The sequence below is a fragment of the Penicillium malachiteum genome (assembly GCF_028827825.1).
Source record: "Penicillium malachiteum strain IBT 17515 chromosome Unknown utg000002l:1.0-8849297.0:1.0-8852440.0, whole genome shotgun sequence".
Lineage (NCBI taxonomy): Eukaryota > Fungi > Ascomycota > Eurotiomycetes > Eurotiales > Aspergillaceae > Penicillium > Penicillium malachiteum.
The window spans coordinates 6,890,564-6,909,281 of record NW_026643095.1 but is presented as its reverse complement, the minus strand read 5'-3'; the positions used below and the strand labels follow the sequence as shown (position 1 = coordinate 6,909,281).

General features: G+C 46.2%; 7 protein-coding genes across 7 annotated transcripts; 2 read left to right on the top strand and 5 right to left on the bottom strand.

The window, feature by feature from the left end:
- Positions 1–187: 187 nt before the first annotated feature.
- Positions 188–2,504, bottom strand: N7483_005547 (putative AAA family ATPase; the record flags this gene model as incomplete). Its single annotated transcript, XM_057088984.1, has 2 exons — positions 188–907; positions 966–2,504. 2 exons carry the CDS (start codon positions 2,502–2,504, stop codon positions 188–190), a joined length of 2,259 nt encoding a protein of 752 aa, XP_056948813.1.
- An 821-nt stretch (positions 2,505–3,325) lies between these two features.
- srgA (Rab family GTPase srgA) lies at positions 3,326–4,071 on the bottom strand (the record flags this gene model as incomplete). Its single annotated transcript, XM_057088983.1, has 3 exons — positions 3,326–3,648; positions 3,714–3,981; positions 4,042–4,071. 3 exons carry the CDS (start codon positions 4,069–4,071, stop codon positions 3,326–3,328), a joined length of 621 nt encoding a protein of 206 aa, XP_056948812.1.
- A 686-nt stretch (positions 4,072–4,757) lies between these two features.
- N7483_005545 (NCA2 family protein) lies at positions 4,758–6,856 on the bottom strand (the record flags this gene model as incomplete). Its single annotated transcript, XM_057088982.1, has 4 exons — positions 4,758–4,992; positions 5,050–5,175; positions 5,236–6,774; positions 6,840–6,856. 4 exons carry the CDS (start codon positions 6,854–6,856, stop codon positions 4,758–4,760), a joined length of 1,917 nt encoding a protein of 638 aa, XP_056948811.1.
- Positions 6,857–7,860: 1,004 nt separating this feature from the next.
- N7483_005544 (sterol desaturase family protein) lies at positions 7,861–8,877 on the top strand (the record flags this gene model as incomplete). Its single annotated transcript, XM_057088981.1, has 3 exons — positions 7,861–8,112; positions 8,182–8,267; positions 8,331–8,877. 3 exons carry the CDS (start codon positions 7,861–7,863, stop codon positions 8,875–8,877), a joined length of 885 nt encoding a protein of 294 aa, XP_056948810.1.
- A 775-nt stretch (positions 8,878–9,652) lies between these two features.
- N7483_005543 (Zn(II)2Cys6 transcription factor domain-containing protein) lies at positions 9,653–11,356 on the top strand (the record flags this gene model as incomplete). Its single annotated transcript, XM_057088980.1, has 2 exons — positions 9,653–9,691; positions 9,818–11,356. The coding sequence occupies 2 exons, from the start codon at positions 9,653–9,655 to the stop codon at positions 11,354–11,356; spliced, it is 1,578 nt and encodes a 525-aa protein (XP_056948809.1).
- A 404-nt stretch (positions 11,357–11,760) lies between these two features.
- N7483_005542 (Major facilitator superfamily domain general substrate transporter) lies at positions 11,761–13,581 on the bottom strand (the record flags this gene model as incomplete). The annotated part of the gene is made up of 4 exons (XM_057088979.1): positions 11,761–12,628; positions 12,684–13,224; positions 13,295–13,402; positions 13,482–13,581. The coding sequence occupies 4 exons, from the start codon at positions 13,579–13,581 to the stop codon at positions 11,761–11,763; spliced, it is 1,617 nt and encodes a 538-aa protein (XP_056948808.1).
- A 2,313-nt stretch (positions 13,582–15,894) lies between these two features.
- Positions 15,895–18,258, bottom strand: N7483_005541 (uncharacterized protein; the record flags this gene model as incomplete). The annotated part of the gene is made up of 6 exons (XM_057088978.1): positions 15,895–17,267; positions 17,326–17,468; positions 17,539–17,684; positions 17,751–17,852; positions 17,904–18,120; positions 18,182–18,258. The coding sequence occupies 6 exons, from the start codon at positions 18,256–18,258 to the stop codon at positions 15,895–15,897; spliced, it is 2,058 nt and encodes a 685-aa protein (XP_056948807.1).
- Positions 18,259–18,718: the final 460 nt, after the last annotated feature.

Sequence of the window (18,718 nt, the reverse complement as noted above, 5' to 3'; positions counted from 1 at the left end):
GTTTGGTATTTTAAAGCTTGGAAGTCTGAGACTCAATTATATGATTTCCTTTGTCTTTAGTTTCTTCTTAAATTTCTTTTTTAATCAGAATTTGGAGATTGAAGTATATGTACGGAAGCAGATAGTATTGAATTTATAAATACATGCCATTATAACTTTCAACAGAATCTAAATCACAACTCTCTATTTATGAATCTCGCCAATTTTCGTACGATGCAATGACATCCGGTGTAATCTGTCGTCTGACTTGACTCAAGGCATACTCAAAGTGCTTGTTTTGAATCTCCTGTTCTTGTAAAGTTTCCTCTTCATCATCCAGTGCCGCATCACCTGCAGTCTCACAAATACTGACAAGTTCCGCACCCGAGTACCCTTCAGTCAGAGTCGCCAATTCATCCAAATCAACATCCGCATGGATCACAGATTTACTGGTCCAGATGCGCAGGATTTCCTTTCGCGCCTCGAAGTCTGGTGGACCAATGTAAAGAATATTATCCAGACGACCTGGACGCATGAGCGCGGGATCCAGAACATCAGGTTTGTTAGTGGCCGCAACGACCAACACATTCCGTAACTCCTCAATACCGTCCATCTCATTAAGCAAAGTGGTCAGAACATTGACGCCTCCCTGAGAAGAGCTGCTTCGTCGAGCAGCAATTGCATCAATCTCGTCGAAGAAGATAATACTGGGTCGTGCTGCGCGGGCTTTGCGGAAAATCTCTCGCAATGAGCGCTCGGATTCGCCAACGTACATGCTCAATATCTCGGCACCCTTAACAGCCAGGAAGTTCAGTCCAGCTTCTGTAGCCAAAGCCTTGACCGTGAGTGTCTTCGAGCAACCAGGTGGTCCGTACAGCAGAACACCCTTTTTGCTCTTCACGTTGAGACGCTTCATGCGTTCAGGATGCTATAGTAGTCGATTAGTCATTGAGCAACACTTAAAAAATAGTAGAGACGAAAATTACCTTGAGAGGCCTCTCAACTGCCTGCTGTAGGCGCCGTTTGATATCATGCTGTCCACCGATATCGGTCCATCTGACTTTAGGTGTCTCAAGGAACACCTCTCGCATGGCTGTAGGGCGGATCTCCTGAAGTGAAGCCCAGATATCGACTTCTCTGATGTTCAATTCAATAGCAACATTTTCGCCATTTTCACCATCCTCGGCATCTGGTAAATCAGATATCGAGAGTGTCTGAATGGTGGGTAGATCAACAGGGCCTTGTTCCAGCATCTGGCGTTGGCGAGCCTTTCGGCAAATAAGCTGAAGCAAAGCGAACAAGTCTGCACCGACGTATCCGTGCGTCTTCTCAGCAAGCAACTCGACCAGTTCATCAGTCAATCCACCAGAAGCAGGTCCACGAAGCGCGCGTAGAATTTCAGCTCGGTCCTGCGCCGTAGGAATCTGGATCTCAATCTCAGTGCCAAGTCGATGAGGAGTTCTGAGTGCATCATCGACGTTATTGGGGTGTCGTGTTGCGGCCACTACGAGAATGGACGTATCACGGATTGCATCCAGACTCTGGCATAGCACGGATGCTAATGACTGGGAGTCGAGGGATGTTCTTTTCGGGGCAATGAATTCTAGCTGATCTATGATGATCACGCTGGGTTGGGATCGTGCAGCTTCTTGGAACATATTGCGCATTTTGGACTCGCTCTCACTAGTACTCCTTCCGAGAGTTGATGAATTGATGTTGAAAACTTGTCGCCAGCCGGCCTTTTCAATTTGTTGAAGGAGAGATGTCTTTCCTGTTCCTTTCGGACCAAAGAGAAGAATGCCATGGCCGCTATTGTAAAAGGAAGGCATGACTGGTCTGCGCGGGTCGACATTGAAATCGAACAGGCTTTCATTGATATCGCCGACCTGCTTTTCAAGGCCACCAAGGCCTGTAGATTCAACACGCAGTTCAAACGAAGTCTGTTGAGCTTCCTCGATTTCGGTTCCAATGGATACTTTGGTAGTATTTGTGAACCGGAAGATAGTACGGCTGGAAACCGAGTTCTCTGCGTGAATGTTCACGATTTTAAAAGATCGACGCTGACCCTTGAGGTCAAGCTCAAAGCTCAGTCCCTTGGTAAGAACCTCACATCTTGAGAGTTGATATTCCAAAGCCCATTCCCAGTGACCTCGCTCCTCTGCTGAGATAGAGCCATATCGTTCGATCTTCTCGGGGTCTGAGCAGTCTGTCAGAACAACGGTGTTGATGTTTTCCAGTTTACCGTCGATTCTAGTGATGCCGAGTTTTTCTCCGACCTTGATTCCATAGCACTCTTGGAGAGTTCTTGAAGTTTGCACGACGGTGCCCTGTATGTTCTCCACGGCGGTCCAAGCAATCGCGGTTTTCGGGGCTCCTTCGGCGGAAGATAATGTGCAAAGATCATCGGCTCGGAGTCTTAGGCCAGCTAGCGAGGAGGATGACAGGTATACTCGGAATGCATCCTTGTGATCGCTCCTTGGCTGTTTCGATAGCGGACGTGCAGTAAAACTACGAACATCCGCCATTGCGCCCTGCTGTTCGAGTTAAGAAATCACCGAAGTAGGCGTAGGGGTGATTGAATATTTGCAGTCTACGTGAGGATCTAACTTGTAAATCAAGATCACACAAGCATTGCAAAAAGAATTGGGGAAAGAGAGTTAAATTATTCATTAAGAAATTTGGTGGTGGGGGGATCTTATCGGCCTGATACCAAGACGAAAAGTGGGTCGAGAGAGGGGAGTTAACTATGGGCTGCAGTACTAAGAGTTTATGGCTTGCAGACAATACTAAATTTTTAGACATCAATCTGGACTCATACAATACAAGCAAATCTGTAAATTTATCGCAAAGTATGAGAATAGAAAAGAACCTATGAACATCTGTCCCCCTCGAAAAGTGAACACGCGTCCAACTACTAGACATAAAACATACAAGTAGGAACAAAGCGCCAGCTATGAACAGGGGTTTAGGATACTCCGTGGTAACAGACGCCAACTTTCCATAGAAATTGGACATTCAGATCTTAGCACATGAAATTGCAAGCGAAAAGGATATGTAGCGGGTGGTCTGGAAGGGACCATTCGCAAGTACGCAAGGAAAAAAAAAACAAAAAAAAAGACAAACTCACATCCATCCGCAGTTTAGAGAAATAAGAAATAGTAGCCAAAGGAGAAACAGGTAGGGGAAATAGAAAGGAAACTGGAGGAAAGTAGGGAGATAGAGAGAGGGAGAGGGAGAGGGTGTCAGCAAGAGGGATGGGAAGAGATAGAGGATCATGCCGCACGGTGAGAAGGATAAGGGAGTAGAGGCATATTGAGGAGAAAGGGGAAATGATGGTACAAGGTCTTTAACAGCACTTTCCTCCAGAGCCACCGTTCAGACCAGATCCCTGCTGGTCTATACTGACACCCTGGGCACCAGAAGACTCAGTCTTAGAGGTATCCATGCCCTTCTTGATATCTGTGGCAAGGCTGTAGAAAGCCTTCTCAATGTTGATGTTATTCTTCGCGGAGACCTCGAGGAAGGGGATGCCAAGTTCATCAGCCAGCTCTTGTCCTTGCTCAGTGGTAACGGCTCTCTTCTCTTCCCAGTCACACTTGTTTCCGATAAGGATCTTGTGAACTCCTTCACTGGCGTGTTGCTCGACGTTGGAAAACCAGGTACGGATGTCTGTTGAGTGAAGAAAAAAGTCAGCGGAGTGATACACAGAGTTATAAAAACATGGGTAAATTTACTTTGGAATGAGCGCTCATCAGTCACATCGTAGACAAGCAAGATTCCCATAGCACCACGGTAGTATGCTGTGGTGATAGTACGGAAACGTTCCTGGCCAGCTGTGTCCCAGATCTGCAGCTTGACTCTCTTGCCATCCAACTCGATTGTGCGAATCTTGAAATCGATACCGATTGTGGTGATGAAAGAGGGGGTGAAGGAGTCTTCACTGAAACGCAGGAGACAGCAGGACTTGCCGACACCGGAATCTCCGATCAAGAGCAGCTTGATCTGTGAGAGAAATGTGAGTTAGTCCACCGCAGTTAAAATTATGGTGGTAACAAAACCTACTAGGAAATCGTAGTTTCTGGTACCCGCCATTCTGGAGTTATTTCGTCTTCGTGGGAAATAACAAGGATCGATCTTCGGAGATAGGAGACGGTCGGAGTTGCGGTGACTTCTACCAACTTCAAGGGGGAAGAGGTATAGGATTTGATGGAAGAAATTTGAGGCAGGCGCTGTGATGAAACTTAGAGAACTTGTCAGAGATCAGTAAGGTGACTAGGTTGTTATTGGGTGAGGTTCCTTAAATCCCGTGCCTCCAGGGACATTATCAGGAGCGTGTTTGGATGCAGGATAGGCAAGATACTGATCCGCACCAGACAGGATCAAGACGGACAAAGTAAAACTCCGACGCAATAGTAAATTCACAGTCAAAACTCACAGTTCAGAGCATATAGCCTCGAGTCAACCAGTAGATAAAGGGGTTAACTGGAAATGTGGTTAACATCCAAGTGGAGTGATGACGGTACGGTAGATGCCCCCTCGGAGGTTACATAATCCTTAATCCGCAGGCGGTCTCATGCCCAGGTAGATTTGTATGGATGCCTTCGACATCATAGTACATGGGCTATTTGAGACTTGTTCCTATCCTATTTGATCTTGATAATGAAGGCCTGAATGATTACTATGGAATAATCACAATATACCATCTTTGTGTCTCTTGGTATGCCAATTAAATGATATTTATCTGTTTGGTCTCGATCTAGTATCTGTTTGGTCTCGATCTAGTGGAAATAGGTCCATCGAATCCTCTCCACGACTTGAAGCTGTTTGTCAACTCCTCCTTGGATATCCAAAAGGTCCTCAATATCCTCTCGGAATTCCCGGTACTGAACTCTCCCGAGGATAGCCTTGAATTGTTGGAGCAGAGCCTCAGCTTCACATATGAGTCGTCCTGAATCTTTATATGAAATCACGCCGTTGGATAGAGATGCCGACGTTAGAATCCGGGTTGCATGGCTATATTTCCTATTAGTACAACACATTTCTCTTTGTTAACCGGCAACGTTAACATACCGAAGTCCGCGTTTAAGTTCGTGTCGCTTTTTGCCTTGTCGTAGACCCCGGCGATCGCCAAAGAGTCCCACCAACCATTGAATGGAAGTATACGAAACCAAGATTCCTGGTGTGAGACCAATGAAGCTGCAAGGATGGTTAGAGAAGCTATCAAAATATAGAGAGAAGGCAGTTCAAGGAACTTACCCAAAAACAAGTTCCTGGCTCTTCAAGAGAGAGTTGATTCCACTAATGGCAATTTCCACGTCCACTTTGGTCTTCTGGATCTGAATGAGAAGAGCGCGAACTAGATCACCACGCACGGTTCCCTTGAATGGAGAACGTAAATCTCTTTCATATGCTTTCAAAACAGGTGTCAAGTCGCCCTCTTTGACAGCATTCACAATAGCCGCCGCATCATCATCACCGGCACTGCCCCAGCTTGGGTCGGGTCTATCGCGCACAAAATCAACAACCATACGTTCCAAGCTAGCGCGATCAGCAAGCAGACTGTTCTTGCTCATAATGGCAATCTCGCTCTTCTCATCATGTCTGATAGTGCCGATAAGTTTGTGGATTGGCTCTACCACCCAGTTGCTTCCAAAATCGATGATAGTGGAACCAATGTTCATGATCCATTGAGTGATATCGTATCGACGTCGGAATAAAATATTCAATGACAGACTACCTGAAAACAATGCCACCGAAAGAGGTAGCCAGTACCGCACGACTCTCGAAGGGCGGCCTTCATGGCTCATGAAAGTTGAGACGGAGAACTCATGGACCGGGAGTCCCTCTAGCAGAACATGGTTAAGACGCTGAATCAATTCCATCGGCAGATGAGCAGGCGATGGAAGACTTCCCTGCATTAGCACACGAGTGTTATCATTTTCGACGGCTTGAAAAACGGATTGTTCGAATTTGGCAGTGTTCGACTGGCTAGCAACATGCTGAAGGATTGCTTCTGTCAGGTGAACTGTTTTGGATACCGTAGCGCGCCATTCCTCCGGTGAGGTATTCAGTTGAACGGCAGTATCTTCTGGTCGAAAGGCATGCCAACCCTCCATTAAAAGTCCAAGACTGCTAGCATGAAGATCCTTTACGGCAACGAGCCGATCTCGTTTTCGCTGGATCTCTGACCGGCAAAGTCTAATGGGCGACGACCACTTCCATACATTGGGGTGCTCTGAGGTACCCTGTAGGCTCTGTCGAGCGACTTGGTAAAACTGGGCCCAGCCTGCCACAAAAGACCTCGATACAGCCGTTGAGAAAACTCCCTGAGAGCGATGGTCTGCATATATATCCCTAGACCAGTGCCACAGGCGGGTCGGTGAGGTTTGTGCCGCATACAGACCCGTCAACCATCCGGAGCCCAGCACCTCATCCCAATAGTAAATCTCTTCCTGGAGCTGGAGGGTACGTTCTAGCAGAGAGTGCATCACCAATCCCGATGCTTGAACTGTAGCCTTCGCCGCCACCAACCATAGATGATCGGAGACATGTTGCTCGCTGATTACCTCGGAGGACCCAAGGCGCTCGCTCCCGAGGATAGGATCTGAGAGTATTTCCACCAATCGAGCTGCTGACAGCAAGGACTGCGTTTTAGATGTGACAGAAATGGAGTTGATCACATTTTGGAGCTGGCGCACATGGTGGCCGGGTACTTCTGCAGCATCGAAGCGCCTTTCCGGAAGACTAATTTGTTGCTGGAGGAGGTCTAACTTGATATTCAGGGCACAGGCATTCCTATTGAGGAAAAATAACAGATCAGAAAGACTCCTTGCAGTTAGATTAAATTTATGGGATCTTACTCCTGAACAATCGACATGGCGTAAGGGTCATATCACAGTATAACCCGTGCCAATTAGGTCGTTAGTATGTCAATATGGGAAGCTTCGATCTGGACTACTGCATGTCGTCATATGAACCTTGGAAATCTTGGAGGCAAACAAGACAAACAGAACAAACAGGATCGCTGATCGTGCTTAAAAGTACCGAGAGGGAACGTGTAGTTCTGAGCCCCAGGAAATAAATAACCCGGTATTGAAAATTTCAATAGATTTCATAAATTTCACATGTTTGCATCTTGAGCAAACCTCCATTGTACTACTATGCAGGCTTCCAAGTTATGCACACCAGTTGACTAGACAGTAATGCCTCAGGTTTCTATAATGTTGATATACATTTAGCCCTTTGAACAAAAAGAACAAAAAGAACCAACTCAAAATACTAAATTTACCCCAGAATGGAGTTAAGGAACATCCGAGTCAGAAATTAAGAATCAGATCATGAAAATCAGACAATATCTTCCAGAAGATCCAGATGGTCTGACTGATAATTCAACCAACTAGAAAGGGGCCAATGCCCATTATGTTCCATTATGTCCCCATGGTGGGGCAAATGGGGCTTCGGATGGTGATCGGCTTGCCAGTGGCCTTACCTTGCCGCCCCTTTTACTGCGCCTTAACTGGTTAATGACTGGTTTTCCCCTGACGATAAGCTGGTCTCGCCACTTCGGGAATGGCTTGTCCTGACTTTCCCCGTCAACATTAATTAGGAGCTTTTTTTTCTCTCCCCTCCTTCCTTCTTCTTCTTATATCATTGCATTTCGCAATTTGATTGAATATCTCTCACTCAATCTTGAGAATAGAAGTGTACCTTCTCTCTCTCTTCTCTTTCCCTTTTGGCTCGTTTGCCTCCCTTTTCTTTGCTGGTCTAATCTCCGGCGCTCTCCCTTTTTTTCTTCTTCTTCATCTTCGGAAATCACAATGTACGTTGCACTTGTTTTCCACCACAAAATTCCAAGTTATCTCGTCTCCGATTGAAACTAATATGTCTTTCTATAGGAATTCCACAACTTCACCACTCACCTACTGGGGTCAATTCGAGACCATTGGAGAATACAACTCCAACCTGAACATTCCCGAGCGATTGTGGGCGGCTTGGTACGCCTGGATGCAAAATGATGTTCTGGCCACCGGTATCATGTCATTTATGATGCACGAATTGGTTTACTTCGGCCGCTCGTTGCCTTGGATCCTGATTGACAGCATGGGCTTTTTCAAGGGATACAAAATTCAGAACGTGAGTCGAGCAATGGATACAAGATCCGGTCTCCTTCCAGGGCTTTGTCACTAATATTATTTTCATTAGAACAAAATCCCCACACTCAAGGAACAATGGGACTGCGCTAAATTTGTCCTTCTGAGCCACTTCACTGTTGAGCTGCCCCAGATTTGGTACGTTGATAAAATATGATTGTTGATTCGATGCGATTGCAATGTGTTAATTGTACTCGACAGGCTCTTCCACCCTATGGCTCAATACTTTGGCCTCTCGACCTCGATTCCTTTCCCCTCCATTTGGACCATGGCCATTCAGATCGCGATTTTCTTTGTTATGGAGGACACTTGGCACTACTTCTCTCACCGCGCACTTCACTGGGGTCCTCTCTACAAGGCTATTCACAAGATCCACCACCAGTACTCGGCTCCCTTCGGTTTGGCGGCTGAATACGCTTCTCCCATTGAGGTCATGATTCTCGGCTTTGGTACTGTTGGTTGCCCCATTGTCTGGTGTGCTTTCACTGGTGATTTGCACATCCTCACCATGTACATCTGGATCGTTCTGCGACTCTTCCAGGCCATCGATGCTCACAGTGGTTACGAGTTCCCCTGGAGTCTCCACCACTTCCTTCCCTTCTGGGCTGGCGCCGACCACCACGACCTTCACCACGAGAAGTTCATCGGTAACTACTCGAGCAGCTTCCGCTGGTGGGACTACGTTCTCGACACCGAGTACAACCCCGAGTCTATTCAGAAGCGTCGGGCTGAGAAGAAGGCCCAGTGAGTGTATCAGACGAACTTTGTCTTTTTTGGGCGCTTTGGGGTAGATTCCTGGCCTCACCTTTCTCTTTTCTATCTGGTTTGAAATACTTCAGTTGAGTTGAGGTATTCCTCACCACCACTTCGCATAGAAATCATTATCAACGTTTTAATGTACCTACACATAGTTAATAGCATGATGAACTTGTCTTCATCAAATGAAAAGTCATGCCATGTATTTCGTTCATTCCATACTACTAATACTAGGTTTCAGGCTTAACTCCGGGTCTTAATCAAAAAGCACGAGTAGATTGAATACGAACATCGATTTAGACTGCCGCCGGGGGCCAGTTGATCTGGTCGCGGTTATAAGCTTAAAGCATTGGCCCTATCGCGCTAGTGAGTTAAATGGCCAGCTTGGACCACTATGCATCCTTCCATAAAGAATCATTAGGTTGAAAATGACCAAGTTGTACTTCTGTGGAATTATTCATCTAAGTAGTCAGCTTACTATTTATGGCGCATTTCAAGTTCAGCCCCCACGCCATATTCAGTTAGCATATTGCAAGGATAAGCACAACGGAACAGCCGTCATAGCAAGGGGGACTTCCGCTCTTTTACTCATCCACCTCCACCGTGACAGGCTTGATCATGATGTTTATAGGAATCGCTCACCACAGTGGCCGAAATAACGTATCCGATTCTATTCTCGCCCTCTATCATACTCAAAAAATCGTCTGGGTGGGGTGGAGTACGCCTCTAACCTCACCTCCACTCTATCTTCAACTCCCGAGATCACCATGGAGCAAAGGACTAGGAACCGTGGACGCGGTCGGAGGGTACGAACTGGTTGCTTAACATGCAAGTATGTTATCTTAACAAACTTCAATATTACGAGGATCTACATAGCTGTACCCTGTACAGCACCTGGATATCATTGTCTTCTACATCTATGATGTCACTAGACCTTAGGACGAAAACTGACATATCTTAGGCTACGACATATCAAATGCGATGAAACCCGACCATCGTGTCACAAATGTACGAGCACAGGCCGTCAATGTGACGGTTATGATTCTCTCCCCGATAAAAGGACACGTACATGGAGGAACGCCGTTGCCTCCACGGGGTTAGAAGTAGCGATTGCAGAGGAAGAAAGCAGGAGTACACGATCAAGTCCATCCGCCGTGATTATCGATACATGCCAAGTGGACCTAACACATCAGGAACGTGGATTCCTAGATTTCTTCCGTAAGGTCACATCACCACAATGCGCCGGCTACTTCACTCGCTCTTTTTGGCGCTACCTCGTTAATCAAGCTAGCGAGAGCGAACCAGCAGTTTGCCACGCGGTGATTGGTATGAGCGCATTACATTGGAATCGAATCATGCAAATCCAAAAAGGATCTCAGGACGTTGTCATCTCACTCCCACTTCAACAATGTGGGAAAGCACTCCAACATCTTCAAGATAACCTTTCCGCGAATCTATCCAGTCGCACCCGAATGGAAAGTGTTCTCGTGTCCTGTCTCATCCTTATCGCATTCTCCTTTTCATATGGTGATGCGCAGGCAGCTAGCTGTCATCTCCAGGCTGCGTATCAACTTTTACACGATTGGCAAAAGGTCGGTATGTACAACAGTCCCATCGGACCGACAGTACTGCAAACACTGAACCAGCCACACCTGGAATGGCTTCCCCTGACCGATCCTCGGCATGGACTTGAAGTAAGTTACTTCTGGCCAGTGATGCTGGCTGGAAGTTATGACTTGATTACATCAGTCAAGACGCCGGAGGAAGCGGGCGGGATTATGGTTATTCTGGGATGGCTTGTTTTACAAATAAGACCTAAAGATATTGGGGGACGGAAATCTCCTGCGAGTCATATTCAAAGTGCTGCACAAGCTACACTGGATCGAATTTTGCAGTGGAAAATTCAAGCTCTTCAGTCTACGGGTGAGGAATATGAGGATGAAGTATGGCTGGATATTCAGAAGACGGTCGCTATCTTTGATATATGGGCGGAGATGATGCTCGTTAAAATGCTCACGGATGATAAAATTGAGAAAGGAGAAAGTCGATATGATTCCTGTTTACCTCATTTTAAACGCATCATCGAGCTGGTTAAAGGGCTTCTGAAACTTGGTTCATTAGCTTGGACCCGAGCCGTGATTATTACTCCGATCTTCTTCTGTGCCTTCAAGTGTCGTGATTGGTATGTCAGGCGGGAAGCACTAGCTCTGATGAGTGGATGGGAGCGTGAAAAGGGGATCTGGTCGGTTTCTGGGCCGGCGTTGGTCCTGGCACGATTAATCGAGATCGAGTCGAAGAATCTCACTCCACTGGATATCATTCCTGAAGGAGCTCGGATCGATGCAACGCGGGTTGACTTTTTTCCACAAGAGGCAATGGTTCGGTTTTGGTTTCGTCGAGCTCTTCCGGCTGGGCTATGGAGGTCTTGTGATGCACGATGGGTTTGGGATAGTGAATTAATTTCATACTGAGCTTTCAGGTCGTGAATCACGAGTCCGATCACGGGAATCTACAGAAATGAGTTGCATGTCTGTTGAAACCTGTGCCCATTTGAGAATTTTAATTGAGAGTTGAAATTCTGTACAATACAATTGTGAGATCCATACTAAAATGATGGTTTGTGCTACTACTTGAGTCAGTTAGAATATCTGAATCGGACTACAGGCTCAAACATACAATGCACTACGCATCTTACAAATGAATACATCTAATAATTTTACATTTTGCCGGATCCCAGAACGAGTGTATATAGGATATAACATCATATTAAGTCTCAGAACAACTTGAATCTGAGACCGATATTCATAATCTACCGAATCTTACATGATTGGCAGTTTTTTTTCTCCTGACTGTCATGTTCTAATAAGAAGTAAACTTAGACAGTCTCGACTCTGGGCTTTTCGATAGGGGATTCAGGTGATTCATCACTGCCAATAGCCTTAGCATCATTATCGCTCATGACCTCATCAGCAGGACCGAATCCATATTGGATAGCGACACGCTCAACATCCTCATCAGTGAGGTAAGGCATTTCCTTCGCAGCGCGAACATAGCTCATGTTCTCTGAGAAACCCTTGGCGAAAATAAGATCAATCTCCTCGAGGGAGCGACGGGCAGTCTCGGGGTAAAGGAAGTAAATAACGGGCAAGAAGCAGGCGTTGACAACAGCGAAGAACAGGTAAGTTCCCCATCCAATGTGGTCAATCATGATAGGGGTAACCATAACAATCAAGAAGTTAAACATCCAGTTCGAACAGGTCGACAGGGCGTTAGCCTTAGCGCGAGTCTTGATGGGAGAGATCTCGGCAGGGTACAACCATGGCAATGGAAGCCAGGTAGCACCGAAACTAGCGATGTAGGTGAACAGACCAACGGCAGCACCCTTAGCAGCCTGGGTAGTACCAGGAATCAAGCAAGCAAAAACGATAATCATCGAGACCATCTGGCCGATAGTACCGTAGAGGAATAGCTTTCGGCGGCCGACACGTTCAATAAGGAACCAGGAAAGAGTGGCGAAGATAGCATAGACTACCATGTTCACACCACCAAGAATGGTGGGCATCTTGCCTGTTAGACCAACGGAACTCTTAAAGAGAATAGGCAGGTAGTAGATAACTGCGTTACAGCCACCAATTTGCTGCATGAATTGGGAAGAAGCACCCAGAAGCATACGGCGGAAATGCTGGGTTTTTCCTCCAGTGAAGACAGCAGAGAAAGGGGTGTTCTTTCCAGCCTGGCCAGATCTTTATCAGAGTAAAGTTAGAAAAGTTATTATATTTGAGATAAAAGGGTACTTACGCCCGGATGGAGTCAATAATAATGTTCTTCTGGAGATGCACCTCATGAGAGTCGATAGGTTGGCCCAGTAAAGCACCAATGACCTGCTCACCCTCCTCATAGCGCTCGCGAGTGAAGAGCCAGCGAGGAGATTCAGGCAGGAAGGACATTCCAATAATAATCAAGACACCAAAGGTACACTGGAAGGCGATAGGGAAACGCCAGACCAGGTCTGTGGGGCCGTAGGAGGCTCCAAAGTCGATCCAGTAAGCAATCAGGGTACCGAAAGCGATAGTACCACCTTCAATACAGATAAGTAGACCACGGTTGGAGGTACGTGAACATTCTGCTTGGTAGGTAGGGATTGTGGATGTGTTCATTCCGTTTCCAACACCGGTGACGATTCGGCCGATGATGAATTGAGCCATGGGCTTGTGATGAGAGTAAGACGTAACTTGAATAATAACACCGATGATCATGATAAAGGCACCACAGATGATAGCCTTGCGACGACCGAGCCAGTCACCGTAGATCAGCATGAAGATAGCACCGAAGAGACAACCTAGAAGAATGTTAGTGATCTATACTAGAGGTCCAACCAAGTCTTGTAGTTCTCTGATCTATTGACATACCGATTTCATAGAGGGCAGTGACGGTTCCTTGAAGAGTAGAGTTGCCATCTAGCTGAGGCAACAATTCGTAAAAAGCATCGGAGTCGATAATACTACTCATGACACCCTCTATAGAACTATGTTAGTATTTGAAAACTGACATTATCAGACACCACTAGAGTCTGTAGTAGATGTCAGTAACACTTACGGTCATAACCGAAAAGGAGGAAACCCATAGTAGCAGTAGCTGTCACTGTTCGTGACAGCTTGTTGCCGGACAAGCCAGCGAATGTAGGAACAACAGACATGGTGAAAATCAAAGTCACCAACAATCTGCTACAAAAAGATAAAAGCAGAAGAAGACCGGAAACATTCAAGTCTCAAGTCGGCATGAAGAAGAGCGAAGAGCCGGGGAATCTTTACCATATTATATAGAGGTCTCTCCGTCAACATTCTCTTTCCATGTCGTATTCCCCCTCTCCTGTTGGCTCCTTTCCTTACCTCTCATCTCTCCAGGATCCACTAGGACACATGGAACGTGGGATCCAATAGCCGAATTTGGGGAAGAAAGGGTGGGAAAAAGTCCACTGGAGGCTCGGAGTGATAAATTCAAAGCCGGTCGATTTGGCCCTTGTATGAAGCGGAGTAGTGATAGAGGATATGATTGGATCTAAGAGCCAAGAGTCATTAAGCTAATTAAGCTAAATCAGCCCCCACCGTCAATGCTTGACTGTTTCTTGAGAGGTCCGGGAGTGCTCCGAGCACAGATCTCTTCCAAGGATACTTACTCCGTAGTCCGTACTAAAGATCGGCCAAGTGATAGCGATGATCAATAGAGAGAAGGCTTATAGTGATGATCCCCGAACAGTTCAAGTGGGAGATATCTACTGTTAGTGGATCTGCCAGTGATTTACTATAGTACTCCATCCACATGTAAACACTGGCATACATTGGACATCACGGAAAACATTCGGACAGATAATTAAATCCTCCCGATAATCTCAAATCTCCAATCCGAAATCTTGGCGAATTAATAACTTCTCCGGATTTTCTCTTTATTTTGATTGACTTGATTGATCCTGGTGGATATTCCAATGTTACTATTACGGCTAAAAGGGCAGGTTTGCCGTGTGTGATACGTCTTCAATGTGGATCTATTCGTCTTCACTCAACAATCTTTGGATGAGATAGAGGAAGGAGGTATGTAAAGTACTCAGATGTTAGTAGTTTATCTGATTTGAAGTATGTATGGTCTATTGATTGTATGATCCTAGTTCTATATCATGAATCCTCATGGATTATGTGCATACCCTTGAACATTTGAACGGCACGGAACACCTACGTAGAAGGCTTTTTACCCCCGGACACTTTGACTCCATTCTCATTCTCAAATCCTCAATCTCACGAAAATCCTCGCTACCTAAGGTCAAACTAATCTAATTCCAGATTAGTCAAGTGGATTTAGCATGGCGCCACATCTCCGACTGATTGATCGCACAAATCGCTTGCACGGGAAACCCGAAATCTTTCCTGCCCGAGGCCGAGTTATCCCGACTCGGACGTGACTCGGTGAAATACACATTGTGCATGTACCGACCTTATCAAATTAGTCCATATGAGGGTGTCTTCCCCGGAGGATTGCAATCAACTTAAGGGCGGGTTTTCCCCGACTTTTCGTTCATCCACCAGACCCCAAAGGCGTCAGCGGCGCCAGCCACCATATGCTATCCCGGGGACTTAGTTCAACCCACAACATTGAACATTGAATTATATGGAGCTTATAATATGAGTATGAAGTTCAAGAATTTGAATGTTTCCCATTAATTCTTTAGTACTCCATAATGGAGCATTCATACCCATACGTGCCCTAATGGACCAACGTTAAGCAGAGTAATGAGAACCACTTTCGGGATGTATCTCGGTCCCTTACTCGGGTTAATAAGTGGGCCATTACTAAAACATGACTTTATTTCTTCAATATTTTGTAATATTCTCCTATAAGGATCCCGTATTCCGATATTTTGAATTTACGACAATAAAAAAAAATCGGACATTGAAATAGATACTCCGGTCTTACGCGATCTCGCTTCGGTCCCGTACAAACATTGAAAACGTCGCCTTGTGGGTCTCCGAGACACCAGGATTAAATGTAACGAATGCCTGGTCAGCCTGAATAGATGTGGATCGAAAAGATTACAAGAAGAGATCGGCAGGGGACTTGTGAGCGTTAGAGAGGATTTTTCAATTACATATTCACATCCAATTAGCGGTCAGTAAGAGGGTTATTCTTTATTCCGGACATTCAAAGAGCCGACATATTCGGTAGAAACAATGAGACTCGGAGTAGAAAGAGAAGAGTTTGACATATGAAGTTCATGTTGAACCTGGTTTCTCTGAATGCTACATGGGAATGACGACCAAAAGAACTTGAAAATCTTGTCATAAGCCTAAAGTTGCAATTCTCTTCACTTGAAACTAAGTCCTGCAAAAATGATTCTTGACTCCGTCCATGACCAACAGAACTTGAAGAGAGACAAATAGAGAAAGACAGACAGATATGAAGGGGTATAGAGATAATAGTATTAAAGAAAGGATAAGGGGGAACATATGCAACTTCGGTCTCATGTTTGAATGATGACCCCCTTCCGTCCCATTGCATCCTCTATCTGAAATCCAAACACGAGACGATACAAATCTCGAAGCCAAGAGTACTGCCCACTCTGGAGCATGGCTTGACACGCCCGGGCCACTTCAATCGCACTCACCCGAGCCTGAGAGCCAACACTGCGAAAGGCCGGATCAAACGCAACTAACTTTCGATAATACTTGAATAGGGAAACCTGCCACGGTGCTGAACCAAATGCATCTGCAGGTAAAGACTTCACAAAAGAAGATAGGACTTGATTGCTAGCCCGTTGGTACCCACTGTTGACAGCGGCCTTGGTGATTAATATCTTCAATCGAGTAAAGTTCGGATCTTCGGATACAGTTGTCACAGTATTAGCCGACGACGCTGTATGTCCAGAAGAGCGAGACTGTTCCGAGATACTCGAAGCACTCGATGGCCACTTCGGATGTGAACTGTGACTGTGACCGTGACCATTACCATGTCCAAGAACAAGTATGTTCGGGACCGGTGCTTCATCCGGGGACACCGTTGCTGTGTCTTCGAAAATAGTAGTTGGAGTCTCTGGATTCCAAAGCTGCCCGGAATCATCCACAAAGTCAACCTCAGAGTAAGTAGTCGCTTGTTGAAAAGCGTGGGCGAACGTTGTCTGGCTTGGTCGTGGCGTGCCACGATCAGAGTTGCGCATACTTTGTAGGGTCCAGCCCTCGCGGAAGATATCACAGAGTTCCCAACAGGCCTGGACTGCAGATCCCAGGAGCTCCTCATCCAATTCTTTCCGTTCTCGCTTACTTTGCCGGATGCTGAAAAGCATCTCCGCTAAGGTCCAACATGCACTGAGCAGCGAATCGGTCGCGGTGAGACGGGTGCGCTGCTTCATGAGGCGGTGACAGAGAGTGATGTAAAAGTCGAGCGTGCGCTCACGAAACGCGTCGGGAAGATTGCGATCATGAGTGTTATAGAGATGATTGTTAAGTTCAAAGCTGACTCTGAGAACCGAGTCCGTCAAGTCGCTGTCGCAAACTCGGACCTCGAAGAGAGCCTGGCAGAAGTCCCGGCAAAGGTCGAGCGTGGGGTTGACTTGTAGGGCAAAATCATCATCTTGCGTAGCATATAACTTTTGACAAAGTCGCCAACATGACCTCCATGCATCCTCCTGCATTCCATCCTCGGGGGTTCTCAAAAGTCGCTCTCGATTAATATAACTTAAACTAGCCAGCGTATTACATAGGGTCCAGCATTCAGCCAGGGCGGTTCGCAAAGCACTGATTTCGATGTCCTGGCTAGAGAAGGCTCCTATTTGAATGTCAGTGCCTACTCTATAATTCTGATTGTCCATCGCTTGGTTTTGTGTACCTTCTGGGATACCTATTTCAACAAGAGTCAGCATAGACTAGATAACACCAGAAGAAGGGCTGAACTGTACCTTCTAAGCTACTAACGGACCGCGAGCGTCGTTCTGTTTCCTCAAAGTCTTGTCTTGTCTGCGCCTGAGGGGTTGCTCTGTCTGACCAGTCCTTGGGAGCCTGAGGTGGTATAGTGGTCGTTATGGGCGGTGGGGATATAGGACTATTACCAATCTTTCAGGTTGATTACATCGTTAGCGGGCACATAAAGGAATAAAATAAAAAATATCCACCTTGACACGGAGGAATTAAAAGAATGTTGTAAATATACCTTCTTTGATTTATTAGGGACAAGCAACACCTGCGCATGCTCGGAATCGGGAGAAGAGTCATCTTCCTCGCATGACTCTTCAACGGACGGTTGCGCATGCGCTTGGGTCTTATTTCGATCATTAGCACCATAACAGAATGGGAAAGCCCAAAGAAATGATTAGGCATATCTTACAAAATCTCGGAAACCCGACGGAGCATGTATAACGGATTGTGGGGGTTCATCATCGTCAGATCTTGTATTAGGACCTGGAAGATGCGCATATGTAGTTTTAATCTGTTCTCATTAGCACCATATACAACTCAATAGGATTTTTAGAAATCATACCGTCAACTTCGATGGTGATGACCTTGGCACCGAACCCTGGTCTGGTGTTGTTATGGTGGACCCATTATGATCGTCCTCCAACTCCGCTTTATTGTTATCTGATGGTGTAGGGGCAGTGATCGCAGGAACAGACTCCGGTTCAGCGATTGTCTTTGAATCCGAAACTGTTGAGTAGATTGAATTCCTCGTACTAGGGGGCGAAGGACGTTCGAAAGACCTATAGAAGAGGAAACTGATCAGCAACCACGTATCTATTCAGCTGGGCATCTGGGGCTTACATCGGGTCCGACCCAGCGTATGGACTGGAAGTGTCGCGATACGATAGTACAGGCACGGGCGACCTAACGGCCATCATGGCCAAAATTGGTGAACGAGGATAAAGTGAAACAATCAGTTCTTAAAGGGGTGGGTTGAAGAGAGTTGAGAGGAAAAGAGGAGTTGAGCGCAATCCCCGCGCATCTAATCCTGAACGAGCTCAGGCCGCCGCGCCTCTACAGAATACCCATCAATCCGGTACTCGGATATTCCAGTATTTGTCTTGGTTCCAATCAAACTGATACAACGGAGCAGAAGGGTGTAAAGTCCAGAAAAGAACAGAGAAATCAAGGGAAAAGACTGTCCAGAAGAGCGAAAGCACACGGGACTAAGCGCCTGGGGCGTGATGAACATGCATTGACTCTTGTTAAGTCTCCACTCTGACGCACCCCCCACTAACCTTCTTTGGGCTGCAAGGCGCTTGCACGGGTCACATTTGATAAAATACGAAGGGTCTGTTGGAAGGAATTGTTCTAAATTGGGATATTCCTTGTGGGGGG